This window comes from Branchiostoma floridae, chromosome 15 (assembly GCF_000003815.2).
Source record: "Branchiostoma floridae strain S238N-H82 chromosome 15, Bfl_VNyyK, whole genome shotgun sequence".
Classification (NCBI taxonomy): domain Eukaryota; kingdom Metazoa; phylum Chordata; class Leptocardii; order Amphioxiformes; family Branchiostomatidae; genus Branchiostoma; species Branchiostoma floridae.
Genome location: NC_049993.1, coordinates 13,230,805 through 13,253,874, shown reverse-complemented (window position 1 = coordinate 13,253,874; position 23,070 = coordinate 13,230,805). Strand labels below are relative to the sequence as shown.

The following is a 23,070-nucleotide window of genomic DNA, read 5'->3' as shown; positions in this document are numbered from 1 at the left end:
AGTCGGTGGGTCTCCTGTCTCTTCCAATTTATCGATCGGCGAGTCGCGATGAAATCTAATCTCACTCGTGCTATTTAAGAAGTCGTCGAAACCTTTTATAAACAAAGACATTTCGCCCTAACCTGGTTAGTTTTCCGAACATGTCAAGTGCAATCTATCCAGGACTTCTCAACACCTCGTGAACAGTTCTCGGACCCATTCGTTTGAGATGACGCATGTCGCATCCAATTCCTTCAACACCTCCTCTTGCTCCCTATCTTATCAGGAATGCCACTATTTCGGAAATGGAGAGACTACCAGACACGAGTGCACTTTGGGGTAACCTGGTTTGGGCTATAAAAACGTCCGGGGAAATTCTCGGGGCCATCTGCTTTGTTAAGTTTGAGGGTGAGGTGCAGCCATCGGTTGTCACTTGCGATTTATCGATCGCCCGTTTGCGCCGGTATCTTATCTGGCGCTCGATTTCTGGTAGACGGGGAGAGCACCCTGAGTCACGGACGTGGCCCTGTGTTTGTGGTTTCTGCGACCCGGCTAGATTTTTCCGATACAAACTTTTGAGTTGATCCAAGAAGAAATCCAGTACGTAGACTGACGCATACATTGTATTTTGTCAGTGGTAGTACAGAAAGAGTTACATTCACAATTTATCAAATGTAGTACATAGTTTATGTACATGTAATGTGTAACATGTTTATCAGTGACAGTGACAAAGACTTACCAAAAAAGCCTCTGACTACAAGCTTTTTGCCTTTGCCTGAATGAATGCTTGATATAAAAATGGTTAGGTCTTGAATTCTAATGATTGCAACGATAGTGCTTAGAGCTACTAATTTAAGACAATGTAAAAGTCATGCTTATAACATTTATACCAGTGACAAGGATGTCAGTACTATACTTGCTTTATTACCATGCTTGAGTTGAATGAATGCTTGGTTGTGTATTTCAGTGAGAGCTAAAGTAGAACAGAGTTGAACTGATATCAAAGACAGTATAATACATACTTATAATATAACATACATGTATATATGATGGGATATTGAAAAATGCCAATAGCTACATGTGCAAGCCTTTTCCTGTGCTTAAATGAATGATTAGGACTGTGGCTTTAGGTTAATTGAGAAACATTGAAACATTTTCTCAGTTGTCCAGAAGTGGGAGTAGAGTGGCCAGGCCAATGGAAGAATGATTGGGAACCTTAAATAGTTAAAAGCATCACATGATGACAGGTGCCAAAAATGGCAAGCTTCCACTTTGTTTCCAATGGCATGTTTTACTTTAGCCACTTTACGCCAGTGATGTCGCCCACAGAAAATTATTGATCGTCAATTCTCACTTAAACTCTCGTGCCCGTATCAGTTTCCCATTCTATTATTACACTTAACTGCTGCAAGTTGTCGAGGTTTCTAGGTGCCGGTCGGCGTCTTTAGTCCTTAGAGGCTCAGGCATCACCATTTCGAACAATGGAGTCGAAACGCTGGGCTTCGTAAATCCAGACTTGCCAAACAGTATCGGAGTTTTCTTTTTGTGCGCGGGGCGGCTGAATCGTATCTGATTCCGGGTTAATGGCTGATAAGCGCGTACACAGGAAGGGATTTAACTTCTTTTTAATATTTAATTAACAAATTAGGGGCTGCCCAAACAAAGATACATTTGATATTCTGTTCGGTAAAAGGCTAATTTGGTGGGGAGATTGAAGGCAGCTGATACCGGCTCTCGGCTTCATGCATGGTGATTATCCGTCACAATTCCTGCTCAGCCGGCGATATATTGGACTATAGATCTGGCGCGGGAAAGAATGAATAACCGCAACACTACAGGAAATAAAACCCCATTTCAGTGACTGTCGGCTCAAGTTTGATAAATGAGAAATCATAAATTGAAAATCATGCACCGTGTACTCGGTAACACAAACATATCGAGGTGTAAGGTGGGGGGGGGGGAGTGGTAGTGGAATTGGCACTTTTAGAGATGGAGTAATTTAGCACCCAGTTTCTGTAGTTGAGAATGGATTGTTATTGGTAATCTGCACCGATTCATTTTCTTTTAATTAACCGATGCAAGGAGGGAGATGACCTCGTTCTGTATTAATTGATGAAAAATCATGGTACAAATGAAGAAATGATAAGGTGATTTACTCAGTGATTGACGCACTAAACTTGGTATGAATTTTTGTCAGAGCTTATAACTGCCAAATATGCTTGTCACCATCAAAAATGCACCCATCACCTTGTGATTAACGTACGGCATAAATAAATATCAGAAAAAAGCACTAGGGATAGTAAATGCTAAGATAATTAGTTGAAATTAACTTTGTTTGTAGCAAATTTGAATCAAGTATATAGTTTTCCAACATGGCTTTCCAACATGGCTTTCATCTAGGCATTTCTAGATGGAATGGGTTTGATTAATACATTGTACTTGTATTCACAAGAACAAACAAAGGATAGAAAGATTAAAGGATATACCCTGTAACTTTGAGTTGTCAAAAAGGTTGAAATTTAACAAAAAAATTGTTTGTAGTTTCTTTACACAATTCAAGGAACACTTTTGTTTTCTTACTGTTCTGTTTTCTTATAGTCTTGTACTTTGTGCCATGTGTTATACTTTAATGTATTTGAAAAATGCATTATGATAGAAAGAAGTCGGCATACACATTTGTAACAGTGAACTTCAAGGTAAAATGAGAAGAATGTGTACTTTTGTCGACTATCTGCTTGCCCATATTTTCAGACTATGAGTGCTCGCAGGGTGATTGTGTTGTTGTATTGCTTCTGTAGGAAAAAGAAAGCCCGTGCTGTTGGACGGACAGACGCCATGTTGTCCCGTGTGCGGGGTGACGCTGCGCCCAGGGGCAGAGATGAAGGCCCACTTCGAGCAGGAGCTGGAAAAACTGGCCAAGATTGGGAAGTAAGTCACAGAACAGTCGAGTTAGGCCATGTTGGTTTGATTTCATGAATCATATGGATGATATCCACAAGCAATTTTTTGCTGTTTCCACCCAAAAAATTTTTTTCGACCACACTGTTAATGTTACAAAGCAGCTGCAAGAGGAGCAAACATATGTTGTAAATTGCAAAAAAAAAAAAAACTAGCTGCTAATGTTGTAGGAAGCCAAAGTCAGCCCCAAAGTCAAATAAAGAGCATGTGAAAGAGCAAAGAGAAAGAAATGATTGTTTGGTTTATCACAGTCTGTGTGTTCAGTCATTTGTTCAACCTTCCTGTCCTGACCACTTGGATTTCATAAGGAAGGCAAATTTTTTGTCAGCAATTTGCAATTTGCTCGCATCGGTTTTTGGGTTCCCAGAGGATGTCATCCATACAAGCAAATCAACATAGGATAAAGAAAACAATGGCAATCTCCATTCTTTCTTGAGTTATCCTGTTTCAAAGTCTGCAACAAAAGCATTCCTTGACATTTCCTTCAGAAAGCTGCTAGGAGTTGCAAACTTAACATCACTTCTTACATGATTGACATTTTTTGCAAGATACTTTGGAGCATATACATTTGTATGTCATGATATGTCAGTAAAGTTTTCTTTGGCTCAAGGAAATCGTGAACTAGTCTTTGTGTAGACAGGAAATATCAAGATAAAAGTATGTTTGATTGCTCTCACGTATGTCACAGGGATTTATGACATTCATGTCAAATGTTTGTGTTCAAACTTGAAATTGTCAGTCAGCTACAGCTCAAAAGAATGTTGGCACGCAGAAAGACTTCAACCGTCTCATTACCGTAGTGTTCAATATATAGCACAATATTTCTGCATTTGTTACCAATATTGTAAAAGTGATACAAAGGTATTGCAGGAAGGAAGAAGTAACTACATGTAATAATGAAAATAATGTTTGCTTTGTAGTTGGTATATAAGATATCAGTGTTGGCAGGACTGTAATTCTTACAGGAAATGTACATAGTTTGAAGCTCAACTTTTCCCAACCATTCACTGTCGGGGTGGGTACCAGTACAGAAAATTCAGGTTCAGGTCCGGACCTTAACCTGGACCTAATTATCTGTGAAAACTTGTGAATTACTGTAAATGCATTTAAGTTCGCGGGGATTTAATTTCGCGGTAGCGGGGAAAATGACTTTTCGCGGTGGTTTTAATTTCGCGGTAACACCATAGACTGCAGTCTAATACCATATAAGAAAAATGTTCGCGGTGGTTTTAAGTTCGCGGTGAAGTGGCCACCGCGAAAACCGCGAACATTAATCCACCGCGAACATTTCTGCATTTACAGTACCACTTCGCTACAAAGGATTCTGTTTGATGGAGTATCTGATGTCCATTGGCATTTTAGAACCCTATCTTCATGTAAACAACACTAATGCCTCTGGTTTAGACCACATTTGACTGTAGAAACTTGGTAAAAATGACTATATCAACTCTCCTCTACTTCGCTCTTGTCCTTCTCTTGGATCTGTAAGCCCCAAAACACGTGCTGACAGTATAATCGGTTCATTTTTGAATCAGTCCAACATTCAGCCCACTGATTTTTTTCAGGTCCGTTTTTTCTGGACCCGTCCAACTAGAAAAAAACAGTTTTGTACCGGTGCACACCCCTTAAGTTCACTGCCCATACGAGTCTACATCTAACCTTGTAGAAGTCTACTTGTATGATAGATGTCCGGGATTTCCTCGCTCTCAAAAGTTAGCGGCAAGTGGATCACCCGAGATCACAGGCACGGAGCCGGAACTCCTGTAGACTAGCTACGAGATTTGCGGCGATCAATTTCCAACAACTTGGCCAGTTGCTACTACGAGAGAGTCTTGCGATGAACAATTGATCTATCGTGCCAGTTTTTTTTTAACGTCAGGGCGGTTACTTCATGCACAGGCCTGTTCCGTCAGAATGGTCACGAAATATAGAAGTCATCAGGTAGGGGGGAGAAACGATGAATTCTGATGGTGTCAGAACTTTTTCCCATCAGATGGTGAAGCAAATTTGACGCCGCGCCACTTGAATTGAAATGAGGGACGGACGGTGAGCTGGTAAATTACACCCCGGGCAGGGCCCGGGTCAGGGAGGCTTGGCGGTTATTGATTGGCACAAGTTTCGGACACTAACTGGGCACTGATCTATGGGCTCCACATTCAGGTCACCTTCATAAAGGATGAATCAGTTTCCACCATCACGGATCCACCGGACCAACGATTGGTCCCAGGGGTTGCCAGGAAGGGCTGTCCCCACCGTTTGATGGATGTCTTCAAAATGTTGAAACTCCAAAATCAACTTTTACCTAAGTAAGAGAAACTATTTCATGGAACAAGTCAACATTTGGCAAGAGCTTTCAACTTCAGAAAAGATGTTAGATGCACTCGTACTGGTTTGCCAAAAGGGTTGCCTAGAATGGCTGTCTTCATGGTTTGATGGTTGTGTGTAAATCTAGGGAACATTTTTTCATTAAATTTTACCAATTGAAAGTTACTTCAAAGTTTAAGGTAGAGCAACACAGAATTTTGGCATTAAGCATATTTTTTTTTACGTAGAAAATAAAAGCTGTTAGTAGTAGAAGTGTTTGTGTTAGGCTTTGTGTCCAAGTGTCCCACTCTCCAAGTTATCCTGTTTTATCTGTCCGTGGTACGTTTGTTTGGCAAATTTTACCCCAAAGAAGCCACTTTGTTTCAAGAAATCTTGACTAGTTAAGATTTTGATTAAACCTTTTAACTTGGAAAAAAACTCTATATTCAAGCATACTACTCTTCAATTCAGCTTATTTTTTATGTGTTTAGTAAAGGAAAAGCTGTAACCTTCAAGTTCAACTTGAAAAAAAAAGTCAGGCCCAACGAGTTTACCGCTCTGCAAGTCAGCCCGTTTTCACACACCCTGTCTAATGCGCAAGCAATCACTAGGCAGTTTAATAGTCTGGCAATCCTTCACCTTTTGTTGATGAAGAACAAACAAGAGCGCGCAGGAGTTTGCTTCTCTTGGGGTTGTTCGAGATACCTTTGTTTGCCAAACAACATTAGTTCCTGAAGAACTCTGCAACCGTTCGGCAACGGCCTAGTCGGATGTTGAGAGAGAGGACGCAGATTTGGGACAAGTAGATCTGTCTTACCCGACACCCCATTGAAAGTTCACAGGAAATTGGAACAACATTCAAAATCACAGAAAGATGATGTATTGCCACCCAATTAAAAAGGGGAGAAAAGGCCAAGAGACCCAGCTGGCTACTGTGTCAAAAATGTATTGCCTTCGTCCTTGGTGTATGGAAATCCCGATTTGATAAATGACGGGTCTTGACAAATTGTCCCAAATTGTTATAAAATGATCACTTTTTCTTCATTTGTTGTCAAGCAGACGGTGGGCAGTTCACCGATAGTTCACGGCACCTTGTAACCTTTCCTCTCGAAAACCTCTGGTGTCCTCTGTTGTAGCGCGGGCGCGGATACGCTCTCCCGAACTGCTTCTGCCGACGGGAGTTAAAGTTTCCTGGGAGAAAAGCGAGCTCTCATGCATTTTGTATGGACGCAAATTCCCCCTCATGAATCTGTCATCTCCCTGTGATGAATGTCCTTCACAGCCTAGTAATGACTTTTTGAAAAATGGCCATTCTCACTTAGTAAGTGATCCCGGATCAGAGGGTAGTTTGCTCATGAAAGATCCCCGGCTCTTTCGCTCCCGGCCCCCCGACATAAAACTCTAATTTCCATAAGTCGGGCTGGAGGTGTCCGAGGCTTACAGCCTCAACCGGCAATTTCGGGCAGCTTTGGGATTGAAAAACGAGCGCTAGGCCGTTTTGTGATGTACACAGTATGTTGTGACAGGTTGTTATGTCCATAAACGGAAAGGGCTTAATCTGTGATCGTAACAGGTGCCCTTACAAAATGGAATATTATGGACCATCTTGCTCCTGTAAATGGTTGCTTTGGGATAAAAGTCCTGTCGGATATAATTCACCGACGAGAGGAAGATGTTCAAATCATACTGAAGCTGCTTTGTTTTCGCTCCTTTGCCGTAGTCATCTATGCCACACTAGTTCCGTAGTTGAACACTTTTTTTCAGAGTTAACTACCTGACACACTTGCCTCTCATACGATACCTTTTTGAACACTTTTTTCGGAGTTAACTACCTACACACACAATACCTCTGACATTCTGTGACATACAGGCATTAGTCAAAGATGGTACTCAAAGATTGCGAAACTTTTTTCGTAACTCGTCGGTCTTTAAGCACCGTCGTGTGCTGGCTTCCGCCCGGGTCGTTATGCCAGTGACGTACGCAGAACAACGCGAATTACACGCCAGGTTCTTCGGGTCAGACAGTGGGTGTTGACCCGCATGTGATGCCCATAGTTACAGAGTTGTGAGGGATTTTGGAGAAGTGTAAGGGAAGGGGCCACTAATAGCAAGCATCTTACACTTAATTGCTTTTTATGTTTACCTCAGGAATGGGAAGAAGACGAACAAAGATGCTGCTTCACAATCAAAAAAGGTAAAGTCTTAAGTGTACAAGATACACGTTAAAATTTCTTAAGATTCATCAATCTTTTATGTTGGAAGAAACCCTGATTTACATGTACTTGTATTAAATAATCATAAAGCATTAAAAAAAGAACGACAAGGAAATGATGATGATTGTGTAGAAGGTAATGATTGACATGAGGCATTCATGTATACCCCCTCTAGGACTTGTGATTGTTGTTTGGCATGACTAGTTCCTTTTTTCCAAATGCTTCAAATCTGTTTGAAACTTAAAGTTTAAGGACGGTGCTTATATGTAACTATGCAGTTAAGTACAATAAGAATGGGATTGATAGAAGTCTTTTCTTGTTTTACTTAGACGACCTGTTGGAAGGTGAGTAGAAAAAGAAATTTGGCATTTAAGGGACATGTGGGGCTGACTTTTGATCCTTACAAAGTTCAAGGAATGGGTCATAAGAAAGTTGGAATTTTCTTGTTTGGAATTTACTTGTCCATAATACCATTTTTGTTTGAGGGAGAAACAATGTCAGGTACATGATTGAAAGTTTCTTTCCCTTTGGAGTAATGCACATTTTAAACAGTTATAATTACAACATTATCCTCTAGGAAATTTTAAAGGATATGTTTATCCTGATGTCTTTTTTATGCTTGACCAAGTTTTAAAACTTTTTTAAATCAACACTAATGCTGTATTGACTTGATTAATATCCCTTTATTCATACAATTTTGCCACCAATTTTTAGCCATCTTAACATTTCCTCCAAATAGTATCAATCCTTAATTTCTAACTCGGATTCTAACTTAGTTATGAATTTGATATCATACAAACATATTATTATTTTGCAGCATTGACTTCTTGTATTTTTTGTATGTTTGACATATGCATAAGAACATACTGAATATTCTAGTTGAAACATTGTTGTTCACTCTTCAGTATTTTTCAGCAGCATCTTAGTTCAATATTTTTTCCCTCAATGCGGATGACAGTTTCCAAGTACTTTCTGGAAAGGTCCAAACATTTGCCAGTTACTATTCAATGAAGTTAAACTCCTAACTGTTTTTGACATGGTCATACAGTTATGATACTCCAGTTTTCTCCTCACATATTTAACTAACAAATGTTGCACTAACAGTACTGCAATTACCATTCCTACTAGTACTCATGATTCAAACTAAACTGTACGTGGTCTGTCACCGAAAACTAACGGCCCTCTAACTTTAACTGTCTTACTTTTGCATCTTGGTGTAACTGTCGGCTTACTCGCAAATGCTGCTTCTGTCCACAGTTTACCTCTCTGTTCTACCATAGGCCATGGAAGCTGGCCTCTGTGTTTGAGGTCAGTAATTTTCTCTATCAAACTTCTGGCTTTGTGTACAATTGTGTGTGTGTGTGTGTGTGTGTTGTCTGTCATTGTAGTGACCAATGTTACTGTCGAATATGATTGTAGACGATTGTCATAGGATGCTGTATAGTACATGTAGGACTTGTATCATACTTGGGCCGTATTTATGTTCGATATTGGTGTTGACTGATCCGTATTTAATGGTACAGCCCGAGACTCCATAGTTCTAACAACTGTTCTCGAACCAAACCATGTGTTACGCTTTACAAGAGATGTACATGTAGATTTACAAGCGATATAAGACGTTAACACATTTCACGGCAGGCTTTATGCAAAGTCAGCCCACATAACACTCTCCATGCTTTGCGAAATTAGATGCGATGCCGTCTGTCCGTGTACACCTTGTTGGTGTTACAGCTTATGCCACGCAGACTGCGAGTCTTGCGCTAATTGCGTATGGAAGCCGCGCTGTCACACAAGAGGACGCAGTAGACAAGTAATTGGCTGTGATGGGTGTGACATTAACGTGGATCCTCCTCAGTCAATCAGCAAGGACCCTGAGTCAAAGACCTCTCGGAAAAAGTCCCCTGGCCAAGTCGCCGTGTATGAATATTGACGAGTTGGGCTGTCACTTTGCGAGTGAGGTAGAATTTTCGATGAGACTCAACAGGGTGTAACAATGATGTCAATTTTTTTCCGGTGACCTATGATGATTCTTTTTTGATAGAATGGCGCTGAGAAGAATAATGAAAGTCGTGATCAATAAATAGGAAGGACATGAAACAACTGGTCTGCAGCCAAATAATGCATCTTATTATAACAACTAAATTTAACGTTTTTGTAACAGACAAAAAAGCAAACTCTTTTATACATGTACCACCAAAATCCACAATTTTTATCTGAAATTCAGTTGAAGCAAATGCTACCAATTGAAAGTTTAAACTAACCTTTTTGGAATAGTAAAAAAATGCATTTGCCCCTGCATTGGCACCCTCTAATATACCTTTTGGGGATGAAAGTGTCAAACTAGCATAGAACAAGACTAATTCTTATTTTGTAGAAACATTTTTCCATTGGAAAATTATTTCTAAAATCATAAGTTTATCTTTGGAAGATTGTTACATTTTTTGATAAGCATTCACTCTTAGGTTGGCATCCTTTCTTTTACACTAACATCATTCAGGGATGAAAGTGTTCAACTAGCATAAGGGCTAATTCTAACATATAGCACTGGTAATACATTTTCCTATCGGATGATTTCAAAAAGGATTTAAGAGTTGTGTTTTACTTCTGTGCCTTTAAACTGGCACCCTTTCAGATATTGATATCTTTGGGGAATGAAAAGTGTGGCATACAAACTCTTCAGATCATGTTTCCTAATGGAACGTTCTCATTGGTGCTCAGCTAATACAATCATGTAATGTCTATATGATGCATGGCACTAATATCGGTACTGAGCAGAACAATTTGTCAGCAACATGCAGCGAGACTGGCGACACGAGGGTCCTCCTTGATTACTGATTATCCCCAGCGTTGTCTCCGACAGTCAAGTGTGTCTAATAGACCGGCACAGGTCCGACTCAACGCTCCACGCTAAATCACCACTAACTGGCCAACTGGCAATCAAGTACACAGTTTATGCAGGGCTAGAAATACTGGATGAATGAACGGTTGCAAGATACATGCAGCCTTACAAAATGCATGCTCTACAATTGAAAGTAATCAACATAAAGATTGATGTATACTTTACTCTGAAAAACCTTACAAAACCTACCTTTAAGTTTAACATACAATGTATGTGTACTCGTCTAAATGGTTTAATTGGTGGTGCTACTACTCTGTTGTTGAGTTGGTCAGGGCAGTTTCTAGCTTAAAACTTATTTATATCTGTCCCACTCATCCAGCCATTTTTTGCCCGTTTTGTTTTGAGCAAACAGTATACAGCATATATCTCGTCTCCTCTTTACATTTTAAGTGCAAGAAAAAAATCACAAAAACCTTTTTTTTTTATTACTCAGTCTTGACTGTTTAATATTTTGAAGTTAACAATAGAATTTTCCAATTCAAACACTGAAGAGAGGTAGAAAGGTTTGCATGGTTACAGGACCATACCACATACTACTTATTCCCAAAAGTGAATTTCAAGCCCTGATACCTGTCCCGGACACTACTTAAACCAGGCAATGATTACCCGTATATCTGATATTCCTGACTAGCGTTAACATAGATAACGGACATGCACCAGTTAGCCGTAGATAGATGTAATCCAGCAAGAGAAGAGTCTGATAATGGCCTGGCGCACGTAACAAAGCAGCCCCCAAACTTGGTACATTAGGCGTAGCGTCATTAGCAGGAGTTCAATAGACGTGTAATTGAGTTTGATCTAAGCATGACTCATGTTAAATTGAGCACGGCATGCCGGCAGGTACCCCTGCCGATATCCACGGTAAAATCTAAAAAAACAACGAAGACTAACAGTTAAAATCTAAAAATCTAAAAGAAGAAACGCGGCGGAAATTTTCAAGAGACTCAGAAATGGTGCAGGTGCAAGTGAAGGATAGTGGTGAAATTATGCTGGTGGTAGGGGATTAAAGTTGTCATTTACATGACAGATGTGCTACCCCCCCTCTAGGGAGGGACAGGTTGCAGCTAATGTGACACACAGTAGCACTGTGTCTTACCATAATTGCATAATTAGTTCCAGTCCTGCATGAGGTTAGGAGCCTAAAGAGTCCCCAGTTTACATGGACAGATGAGAGCATGGAGGAATAGAAGGGGAGCAATTATTAGGCAATCATTGCTTTGTCTACTGAAGGATGAAGCAGTTTAGTTGAAGCTTTTGATGCTTATTTATTCTGACAATTGCTCAGGTTTTACTTTCAGGAGTTAGTTATTGCTAAATTTTGATCTAGCAAGAAAATTAGAAATATGTTTTTTGCGATCAAATATTCCAGGGTTTGTACAGTTGGTTACTTTATATCATATAGTTTTGTTGTCTCATGACTGAAATGATGTTTGCTAAGGTTATATTTTTGAGTTGTTGAAAGGGTTACAAAATCGATAACTTTGCATTTGTTACTTTTTTACTGGATAGTTGTTAGTACAGATTCTATACTTCAAAGGTATGAAGCCTTTATTGTGGTCTTTCAGTGTTATACAATGTACAAATGTATATGCAATTGATTTTTCCAACATTCAAAACAGCCATGTAACCGTGAATTACAACAGTTAAATGAAAAGCTAACAAACACTATTTTAACATATTACGATGTTATTCGAAGCACTAGTGGCTGAAGAATTTATAAATGAATTATTTTCATTTTGGTTTTGTGTCATAGTCATCACTTTCGGAAAGACCCAATCTTGTTTTAGGACATATGTGGATTTTGATATCTACATAAGGAAGATTGGGGCAAAATTTTAAAGAAATATAGATTCATGGGTTTTCAACATCTGAAATGAATTTCTTTAATTCAGGAAACTTGTCCTGGAAATTGTAAATTTCAAGAATGGCAACGTTGGGAAAAAAATTTGGACTAAACTTCAAACATGCTATTAAGATTTATGTAGTCGAACTTCCACCGGAATTACTAACTACATGTTTCCATGTAAAAAGTATGCCAATGAGCCGGGCCCTCGGCCATTTGATTGTACTTTCTCAGTAGTCATCATTGATTTTGTAGGGCATAAAAGGACTTTATGACACCGACCACTCATAGATGGACATGATAGAAGCGGCCCTCCCCGCCGTTACAATAAAGAGACGACACCACAAAGTTGCGTTCTCCAAATCGCCCCATTGCCCCCTCTCGGTATGACAGGACATAAACTTTTTTGACTAGACAACATAAAAAAGAAGTCTCTCCCAGGTGGGCGCTCAGACGGACATGAAATAAAGCGCGCCCCACCTTCGCAAGCTGCGGAGGGGACAATAACGACGGGACGCGGACAATATCCGGCCACATAACCCCGCGTTGGGAGATCCATCACGGGTTATATGAACTGTCATCATGTCCGGCAAGCAATAACGGAGGCAACGATTCCCAGATGACTGGGCTTTATTAACTGGTGGCCGGCTGGAAATAAGGACTGTGGAATTGGGGGGGATGTAATAAGACGCAGCCCATACTATATCACCTACTGGTCCGGACAGGCTTTCACTGGGAAGAACAAGGTCAACCCTAAACCGAGACAACATCGATACCAACCAAGATAGACAAGGAACGGAATTATAGCGAGAGAAAAAATTTCAGAAACTGATGCAGTATACAACGTTTATAATTCTGCCAGATAACCTAGGATGGCCATATTTGAAAATACCGTGAATTTAAGGATAAAGCACTAATAAAGCATCAGTAATCCAGGAGAATCACATAGGAACACTTTAGGTATCCAGGTGTTCAAGATATTCTCAAGAGGGTCCTGTTTTCTGATTCCTTCTGGGGGGACAGTTGACGATATTGTTATCAGATGGTTGTGCTCAAATCTGCATATTGTTGAAGTTGATGAATTGAAAACCGGAATATAAGTGATGTGCAACTTGTCACTTGCTTACTAATGAATTTGTAATGATGTTTGTGAGGAACCTGTTTACTTTCCAAATGAAATTGAAATTTGGAGAAATATCATGTCAAACTCTCCTCGGGGCAATCCTAAATACAGCGTGAGGCCTCTGTGAAAATCACAAACCATAGATAGACTTTTGAACATGTATAACATTATGAATCATAACTCATAAACTTAGATTAAGTGATCCTCATGCCCCAACCATTCGCAACAATTAAATGTAGTTTGTTATACCAGGTAGAGTTCACAGTAAGAATAGTTGATACTGAGACTGAGAATTATGTATCCATACATGTTCATTGTACTTTCCTGTGCCCCCAATGGATTAGAAGAAAAGAGCAGAAGACTATATTCCATAGAGACAAGAAAGATAAGTCGCAAACAAGTAACTCAAACTTCAAAGTTTTCTGGGCAATCTTGTGGTAGACATACATTTGTATGTCTTGGTAAGAGTAGACCAAATCCACTCCTGATGGAAGCAATGTTTACTACTGTATCATGTACATTATTCAGTTGTAATCTCAGCCAAACTTTGTGGGTACATGTAATCTAAAATTCATTTTGTCCATAAAATAAAGAGAAACTCTAAAAAGCACCAGACCACGGAGTAAGCAACGGCGAGTGAACGGCTCCCATATAAATGCACATAAAGTGTTGAATTGCACTGGGGAAGTATCTGTCATATTCATGTCATATAACAAGGTAATTCCCCGGTGGCACATGGCGGTTTATTGACTGTTTTGAGCTGTATGGACTCTGGCAGTCATTTGGATTGCGGAGGATGTAATATTAGGGGAGGATGTGTGTCGCGGATGTAACTGTGTTAGAGTCAATTTGTAACTTGGTAATTAGAAGATAGTTTCATGGTGACAGCATCAACGACCTGGAATCAAGGGCAACCTTTTACATGCGTCCTACTTTGCATATGGGGATAGCTTTAATGTAAAATACTCCCAGCCTTTTAGTGTCTATTTTCACTTTGAAAACTCAAAAGTGATGATACCACCCATATTCTATGTGTTTTATTAGCGGCCATAAAGATATCGTTATCATCGTTTTTATTAATCCACAAATAAAAGACAAATTTTGATATTTGGTTCCAAAGCTTTTACATAATCAATTGCAAGTGCTACACAATTTAGAAAGACTATTTGTGCATAGACGCCGCTTTTCGACATTATTAGATAAGTGTCAACGTAGATGAACATTATAATTAGATTACCGAGATATTGTTTTTATTTTATTTGTGCCGGAAAAGAGAATGGTAAAGGACCAAATCCCATCATAACATTGATACAATTCTCCACTCACTTGATAAATCGTGTAGTCTTTTGTTATTGCGTTGCGTTTATTTGTCTGTGAGTGTGAGACAACAAAGCCAAATATTTACCCCCATTGCTGGCATGTTTTGATGCAAAGAGTTAATGCATTGATAAATGAGGTACCCAAGTATGAGACAATTAGATATTGAGTTAGTGATGATTAATATGATAGGACAGTAGAGTAATATCCTACAGGAGGGGGATGACTAGGTTGAGCGATGCAGCGTTGGCGTGAGGGATTCGTGTCGTGTTTGCGCCCTGACAGGCCTGCGAGCGGGCCGTACGACCTCTGCTGAAATAGCACATTCGAGCTGTCAGGTTGTATCTATCACTCAGCACAATGCCACCTGGTTGTCGTTACTCACAAGGATAAATGCTCCACACCATCCATTTTGCCCGCTAAGAATATATGTATCATAATGGAAACGTTGCATTGAGTCCATTGGCAAGAATGAATCAACTAGATGGAACTACTCTGTGGCGATGTCTTTAATACAAAGATTTCACACTCTCAATGAAAGTCAAATACGAAAACTTATCATATACTGTAATCGATTTTAGGGTTGAAGCTTGTTTTTCATTGCCAGGGTCTGCCTTAATTCAAAACAATCTTTAAGATGTTCAAGGTGTGTATTAATTGGTAGATGCACACGAGTGCCAATGGACTGCAAGCGTTTGTCACTTCTACCAGACCAATCTGTTAGCCAAGAGTTTGGGAAGACCCCGCTATCACTCCTGTTCATTTCATAAAGTGGTAAGGTGATCTCCAGGACCGGGACCCTCCTTGACAAAAAGCCAACGTCCTGAACTCTCTGTCTCCGTCTATGTCGCAAAAACCGAGTCCTCAAGTACATCTCGGGCCTTATGGCTCAAGACGGATGACTGTTCCTCCTGCCCTGCCCCTCGGAAGTAGCCTTGGTCCATCTCCTTTATTGCTTCTTGGTAGATGAAGCAGTAAGGGTGCTCCCAACTTAGACCTAGTCAGACCCCATTGTCGACTCCATCTGACAAATGATGTTCCCAGCCATGCCCTTCCCAAATATCTATATTGGACAAGCTTCCCGATTGAAAATGGTACGTCATAGCCCGCACTTGCGTTGTACAAATCACCAAAAATGCTACTCTGGCAAAAAAACAGCAATTTTTCTTGCAACGTCAATCAAAGCTTGGCTGAAATCGTCATTTGCTTGAAATTCAGACCATGACTCGATTGTGAGTACAAATAAGTAGCACAGTCAAGGATGTTTCCAACCAAACTAGTTCCAGTAACCAAATCATCCTTTGGCTATATAAAGTGGAACTTCCAATTTCGGCCCAACTCGCATCATTATGTTGCCTTAAGCACTACAATACCCATACCAAAGTGTGCACCTCGTATTGATAGATGTTTACGACGAAGGAGACGAATGTCTGGGAGAGTCGGGCAAATCTATTTGTAAGCATTGCCAACCAGCCTTTCTGCCGGAATGTAATAAGAATCGCGGCTCCTGCCCTGGGCAGTAAAGGGCACGTCCGGTATCGTGGTTAGGCAGTGCAATCGTCCACGCGGCAGTAAAGGAAGTACGTAAAATATGACACGGTGTAGCCTCAATATTAAACAAACCTATTACATGTCCGAGACACTGTCATAACGCCGCTGGAGTAATATGTGGGCTGGTGGCCTGTGGACCGCAAATGGTCGCCGCGCCGCCCATCAATTCAGAATGTACTGACCGGAATGGTAGCCCGGCAGAAATGGTTGGATTCAGCAATTTTTCCACTCGGTACATTTATCTTTCTGTTCTTTTATGGCGGTAACATTGGCCACAAACATCACTCCCCTCACGGTTCAATAGGCTACATAAAAGTTTACATTCAGAGTAAGCAATGTAAACAACAAGGCTACGTCACACTCAGTTTCATTAAAGAAAGTTCCTTGGCATACAAACTTATTTTACAGTTTCGGTTTCATTTTATGGAGTGGTGACTTGTTTCAGAACTTGCTTGTTGCCGAGAATTAATGGTCCCGCACGCGCGGGTGCTCCCAAGACAAATCGTGTGAGTACGTGCTGTCCTATCATATTTGATCACCTGGCAGGATCTTTTTGTCTTGTTTGACACACGGAGTAACAGGGGTGTTCAAGTCTGCAATAAAAACTTAATTACTGCACTGCGTTGGAGATGCAGGGGGGCGTCTTTGACGGTGACAGCTGTGAAATCTGATGACAGAGTACCTCGGTAACATATAGCCCTGATCAAAATTGAATATTCCTCAGCCACTTTTCTGATAAAATCAAAGTATATTAACCCCAGGGATATCAGAGGTTGACCCCGTTGCCAATACTGTCAAATTTGGTGAGGAAATTTGCCAATATGGCCAAATTTGGTGTCAAAATCCAATCCCCACAACAGTAGCCGAATGAAGATAGAGAACTAGTTGTCAAAATCCAATTTTTGGGAAGGGGGAAGCAATTGAAGTCTTGAGGTAGATTTGGGGCGAAGAATTCAATAAGGACAGTCATGGGAGAGACTAAGGACCCAAGTACATCATCCATCGTTATTGGGATTGCTGTCAAGGAGGCACCGCGAGCAATCGTGGTCGGGTCTTTCCCGCGTATTGGAGCCAGGATGTCGTGGCCGGGGGTAGGCCTTCTGTACAGTGTAGGTTAAAATGGGATAAATTGTAGTACTTACCTGCGGGGCAACTGCATTATTTCCCACGTCACTGGTGTACCTAATGTACTGTGAGTACCATACATCAGACAATGCCAAATGGCTCCCCGCGAAATAACAAATTTTACAGCAGCCGTAAAACTGTGTCGCAGCTTGTTTGGCGACCAAAAAGGACACTCACACACCGGGATTTTCAAACCTTAATTTTATGAGGGTAGAGAAAGTACACAACTTGTTTAATGCAGTTGTCAAAATGCAGAAGCGCAACGTTTTATTCTGCGGAATAATCTCTCCGTTATCGAACACTCGACCAGGGCAGCTATATCTGATCTGAAAGAGAAACGGTTAACGCCCAAGCCGATCCCACTAAGGGACCTGACGATATTTACCGGGGGGGGAGGGCTGGTGCATAGGTGGGGGGGGCCAATGAAAAATTTTTTGAGCCGAGGGGGGGGCCATTGAAAAATTTTTTGAGCCGAGGGGGGGGCCATTGAAAAAAAATTGCCTGAGGGGCCTTGATAAATACAAGCAAAATGTGCCCCTGAAATGCAGGAAATGAAGTTTCAGATGGTCAAGATTTCAATTTTTCTCTGGACGTCCCTTGCGACGGCTTGCGCCTCTGGCGCACACAACACTTCGGCACTCGTCGCCATCAAAAATCTCTTCCTCTGACAGAAAATTGTCATTACATTTTCTAATAGCATAGTCTACCAGTGAAGTTTATCCCTCAAAATGCAGAAAATCGTGTCTCAGAGGGTCCAAACTTCATCATTTGATTTTTTTTGAATGACTTTTCCCCAGACCTACCTTGCGACGGCTCGTGCCATGCCCGGCGCTCGAAATCGTGGAAATACATTGGGGGCGTCGTCGCCCTCAAAACCATGTGAAGTTCTAATAGAAAAGCTATTAAACTTAAAGCTTAGTCTGCCAGCAAATTTTGCCCATCAAAATTTAGTAAAGACCGTTTCAGATAGTCAAGATTTCCAAATTTTCCCAGGGGAGCATGCCCCCGGACTCCCAAGGATATACGTTGATATAGTTCGCCCTCCCCATACTGAGAAATTTTCTGCAGCCGCCTCTGTCGTGTGATTCCATGTTCGCACGAAGTTTAAGAAAACTATAGAAACTAAAATTGGTATAAATATCAATCCTGCGTGCATCTGTTCTTTGTATACGGAATGGTTCGAGGACGGCAACGGGATAAAACATTACGATGTTTACTTTCGTGACAGCGGGCTCTGTGCTGCATATGACGTAATCATCATGTGGCGCGAAATTTTTGGCAAGTTTGTAGGTTGCAATTCGCCGAAATAACTCCCGTTTTGGAAAGATTGAAGCAGTCTTGAAGCGGTTTTCGAAACGATATCGCTAAAATATACCCAAGTCTCTTCCATCTACAACATTAAGTTGTTTTCTTTTGTGTAAATTTAGTACATGTGTAGTGGAAAAGATTGCCCAAGTTGGATTACCGCCCCTCCCCGCCCGCTTTTCTCTTCGTTGATGTGGACGCATAAAATCAAAAATTTTTTGCCTCGCAGAATGCGGGAAATTTCGTTTTAGAGGGTCGAAAATATCAAAATTTCCCGGGTAGCATGCCCATAACCCCGAGACCGGTCGGGCCTTCGGCCCTCCGATCCCTGGACGGCCTTTAACAGCTAGCCGTCGGTCTGGTGGAAACGCTCAGTTTCGTGATCTTGCGTATTAAACGTTACCAGAGACTTTTTTTCACGTAGATCGGAGAAGTGATATCAGACAAGGTAAGTCTTATAACCGTTGCAGCGTGAGTGTAACAACATCAAGTGCTACATGTTTGTATATATGTCATCAAAATGAAAACTCGGCTGTTGTAAAACTTTGGGAGATAGCATATGCCCCAGCAGGACTCCAACGTGCGTAATTTGTTGACGCGCGGGTCTTGACACCCCAGACCGATCGTCGTCACGTTCAAACAACGCTACCGCTATTTTTATTGCTATATTATTTAATGACAGACTGTGTGTAATGGAAAAGGCAAGGAAAAATTGGAGGGGGGGGGGCCATTGAAAAAATTTTGGGGGCGAGGGGGGGGCCATTGAAAATTTTTTGGGGGCGGGGGGGGGACCATTGAAAAATTTTTTACCAGACCTATTTTGCACCAGCCCTCCCCCCCCCCAGTAAATAACGTCAGGTCCCTAACAGGAAATGTATGCAGATTGGGATTAGGTATTGGTTTTAAGACAAGTGTGGTCGGAAATGAGAAACACCAATACGCAAATAATCCACTTTCGCGCAGCACTGCCCGGGGCTACGACGGGAACTGGGGAGGGAAGTTCATCAGTGTGTCGGATTATTCCCCATGGCCAGCCAAGCGAATTGTGCCGGCTTACCGCGGCCCTCTCGAGTTTCCCAACTTTGTTGTTCCAAATCGTTGGCCCGGGGGATAACCCATGGGTGGCTCAAGCTTCCTGGTACACAGAGTGCTTCAATGCACAATTCAAGTTTACTGCTTTCCAAGCAGATTTTATGAGAGAGAGAGAGAGATAAGTAAACGCCTTGCCTTATTTTTCACTGTCTCTTTTTTAGTGACTTTCTCGTTGTAATGTAATGCTTTTTCGGTGTGCTTGCATTTGCCATTCATTTGTTCATCATCTGATGACGGGTATCCACATGTTCTCAGAATGTCTTGGAACACCTGTATACTAAATAGCACTGATGCTACACTCATAGATCACTAAGTCTTTAGATTCAATTTTTTTTTCAGTGCGGCAATCGGTACACAGCGGAGTTACTAGAGTTGACGTTACCTTTTTGTGTACTTGAAGTATGAATGAGTTAAAAGATACAGTTCTGTTATAAAACCTTGACTTTTGCTGATGCGTGTATAATGTGTCTGTGTTAGGGTATTGTATCACTAATGGTCTGGCGCTTCTGAGTGCAAGAGTTCCATTATTTCGCATTAGTCCGCGTAGAAGGCTTACTCCAAACACAGATCATGATATTCAGCTACGCTGCAAACGTTTTAAGGTTAATTAAGGCCAGACGAGAAATTCATTACCAGCAGGGAGGATGAGTGCCCCCTGATTATCAGGTGTAAGGTCAAGAGAAGAACATGCTGTTATAAAATCACCGTACAATGTACTCAAGGCCAGGCAAACTTGATTGTACGGATCAGACAACTCATTTGGACAAGTCCCTCCCTTTCCCCCAAAAAAGACAAGAAGTCTCACTCCTTTCAATTGATGGGAATAAGATCAGGCAATGCTTGAACCGTCCTATTACAGCTAAAACATTTCATTCAGTAACACATGAAATTTGCTGTATTTGCGAAATGAGAGGAGAGTCATGAAAAATGTCATAAAATTAGTATTGCATGTATACATTTACAAATGACATTTCCTTGAGTAGAGTCGATTCCATATTACCGAGAGGGTGTTTCTTGCCTTTTGTTCTAACATTTTGGAAATCTTTGCAACAATCTAACTGTGATAAGTAACTGTTTAGAACTATTCATAACATTTATGTGACATTCTAAATATTTCTACAGTATTCAAACATGTTAGAAACATTTCTAACATCAAATACATTATTTCTGTTAGTTTCTAAACTGTTCCAACATAGATGCATCATTTGTGACCACATGTTCGAACATGGAAACAATATGATGAATCTGGGTCAGTGGGCTGGGAAGAGGGCAATTCACACATCCCTACCAAGTGCAGGAAATTATGTCTGTCTGCCACCTTCACACAAAAGACTCACCAGAAAATCTAAAAATACAAGAGCCAAACAAAGGACGAAGCTTAGCAGCTTTGTTTATGGGGTCAATAAAAGTTTTTATGGAGGGAAAAAATGACACAAAATGTTGTAACATGTTGGAACAATAACAAAAACACATAGACGTTTGAAAATTGTTCTAAATAAAGAGATAATTATATCATTACTTTCCCAAATGTTCCAAGAAATGTAAAAAGGTTCAAACATGTTTAAACTTTCATTTTGAAATGTTTGAACAATTTCGAACTTAAGTGACTGAAATGTTCTTTTACTCAAAGTAGTTCAAACTTATTACAAATATTAGTTCAAAACCATCTTGGTGACTTGGAATTGACTCTAACTTGGGTCTGCAAATTAAATTGAATAAGTGGTAAGAACAAAAATCAAGTCTAGATCTACAAAATGAACATATTTAGATACTTGATTCTTTATGCTAACTAAAAGTTCAACAAATTGTAGCGAGTGTAGTTCTGTACAGTGTGTATACAAGGTTCTTGGATCTTTTACTTTGTGTACAATTGTACTTGAACTGATCAATTTTCCTTCACGTCTAAGTTTCCTTCACGTCTAAGTGTACTTTGTGCCACAGGTGCTCTTACAGCACTGTTAGCGAGAATTGTATTACTTGGGAAAACCCTCGCTCACAAAGGGAGTAGGGAGGGCCGAGTGGTAATCATCGTTCGCAAGCAGGGAAGTCTACCACGAGGGACGGCGAGCACAATTACTGCTGCGTCATCCATCCTGCCGCGTCCTCCATTAGTTGGTTGTGGCAGGTAATTTCGGTGGCAGCTCCCAACCTCTGATCTCCCCGGGCCCCTCGGGCAAGTGGAACTATCTAGTGTTAAACCCTACAGAGGTGGAAATTACTGACTCAGGCCGATCTATAATGGGGCTGGGGACTCCGGGCTTGGTTAGTTACTAAATCATGGCCTTTAATGATACATGTAGTGCCAACGGGCAAATCTATAAAAGCCAAGTAATACTGATACCCCCGTCCTCTTCAAGTAGGTACATCAAAGTTGGCAGATGCGTGCTGACAAGTGGTTTGACGTGTCGAGGGTCTCGGCGTCGTTGCCACTTCACCGCGGCGTACTCGCACGCTCCTCTGACTTGTCAAAGACTCGATAGGCGCGGTATCTTGTTCAGAGTCAGATGTTTTACTCCTCTTTCGTTTATCGGGTGTTTGTGAAGCTTGAAGGGTAGATACGTGTCTCCGCTATCGAGTGCAGTTCCCCAAGAGGCCAACAGAACTATTATCAAGAGGCATCCTCAGTCCGGGATTGCAAAAGAACCACTCACACGCATTCATTTGATGTTTGGTAGTTCTAAACGCATCCTTTCAAAACAGTCATTATGGGTGCATCATTTTTTCCCTTTGATAAGTTTTCTTGCAAGTACTGTGCCCTAGCACGCAACGTTCTTCAAGGCAGGACGATAACTGAGCGTCCTTTTATCACAGGTGAAGTATCTATCTGATGTATTAAGCATCCTTGACTAGATGGTCAAGGGAATCAGAGTGCGAAGAGTTTTCCTTGTCGTTGCTGTTTTATCTGTATTTTTTCTCAACAAGTCCTCTTGGAGCAACAAATAAAATATACACTGTATCGACTTTCGGTATCTGCGTTTTGCACCCGAGGCGTTTCTTTGTGGCTGCTGAAGTTACTGTAAATGCACTTATTGTTGCGGGGATTTAATTTCATAGAAGGAGTGAAAAGTAGGATTTTGCAGTAGTCCTTCGAATAGAAACTGTAGCACAAAAACATGTATTCATCAGTGTTATGATTTTTTGGGAGGAGAGGCACTAGGAAAATAAAAGTATTGCAAATACTTTAGTAATATTGCAGTAAACTGATACAGCCTTAGAGTCAACTACCCACATGGCAGAAGTAAAACTAGAGTTATGTACCTTTTATATTGTCAGATTAATGTATAACGCAGGTCATAACAGTTCCGAAGAAACGATAATCTAGCAAATTACACATCTGATTGTTGAAAGCAAAGAACAAAGT

The 23,070-nt window shown here is 40.9% G+C and overlaps 1 protein-coding gene across 1 annotated transcript in view; it reads left to right on the top strand.

Annotated features, from left to right (window-relative positions):
- The window catches only part of LOC118431461 (E3 ubiquitin-protein ligase RNF220-like), a 59,285-nt gene that overhangs the window by 21,400 nt on the left and 14,815 nt on the right, over window positions 1-23,070 (top strand). The window contains 4 exon segments of the mRNA XM_035842698.1: window positions 2,778-2,907; window positions 7,390-7,435; window positions 7,784-7,798; window positions 8,712-8,762. Of these exon segments, the coding sequence (XP_035698591.1) occupies window positions 2,778-2,907; window positions 7,390-7,435; window positions 7,784-7,798; window positions 8,712-8,762 (242 nt within the window).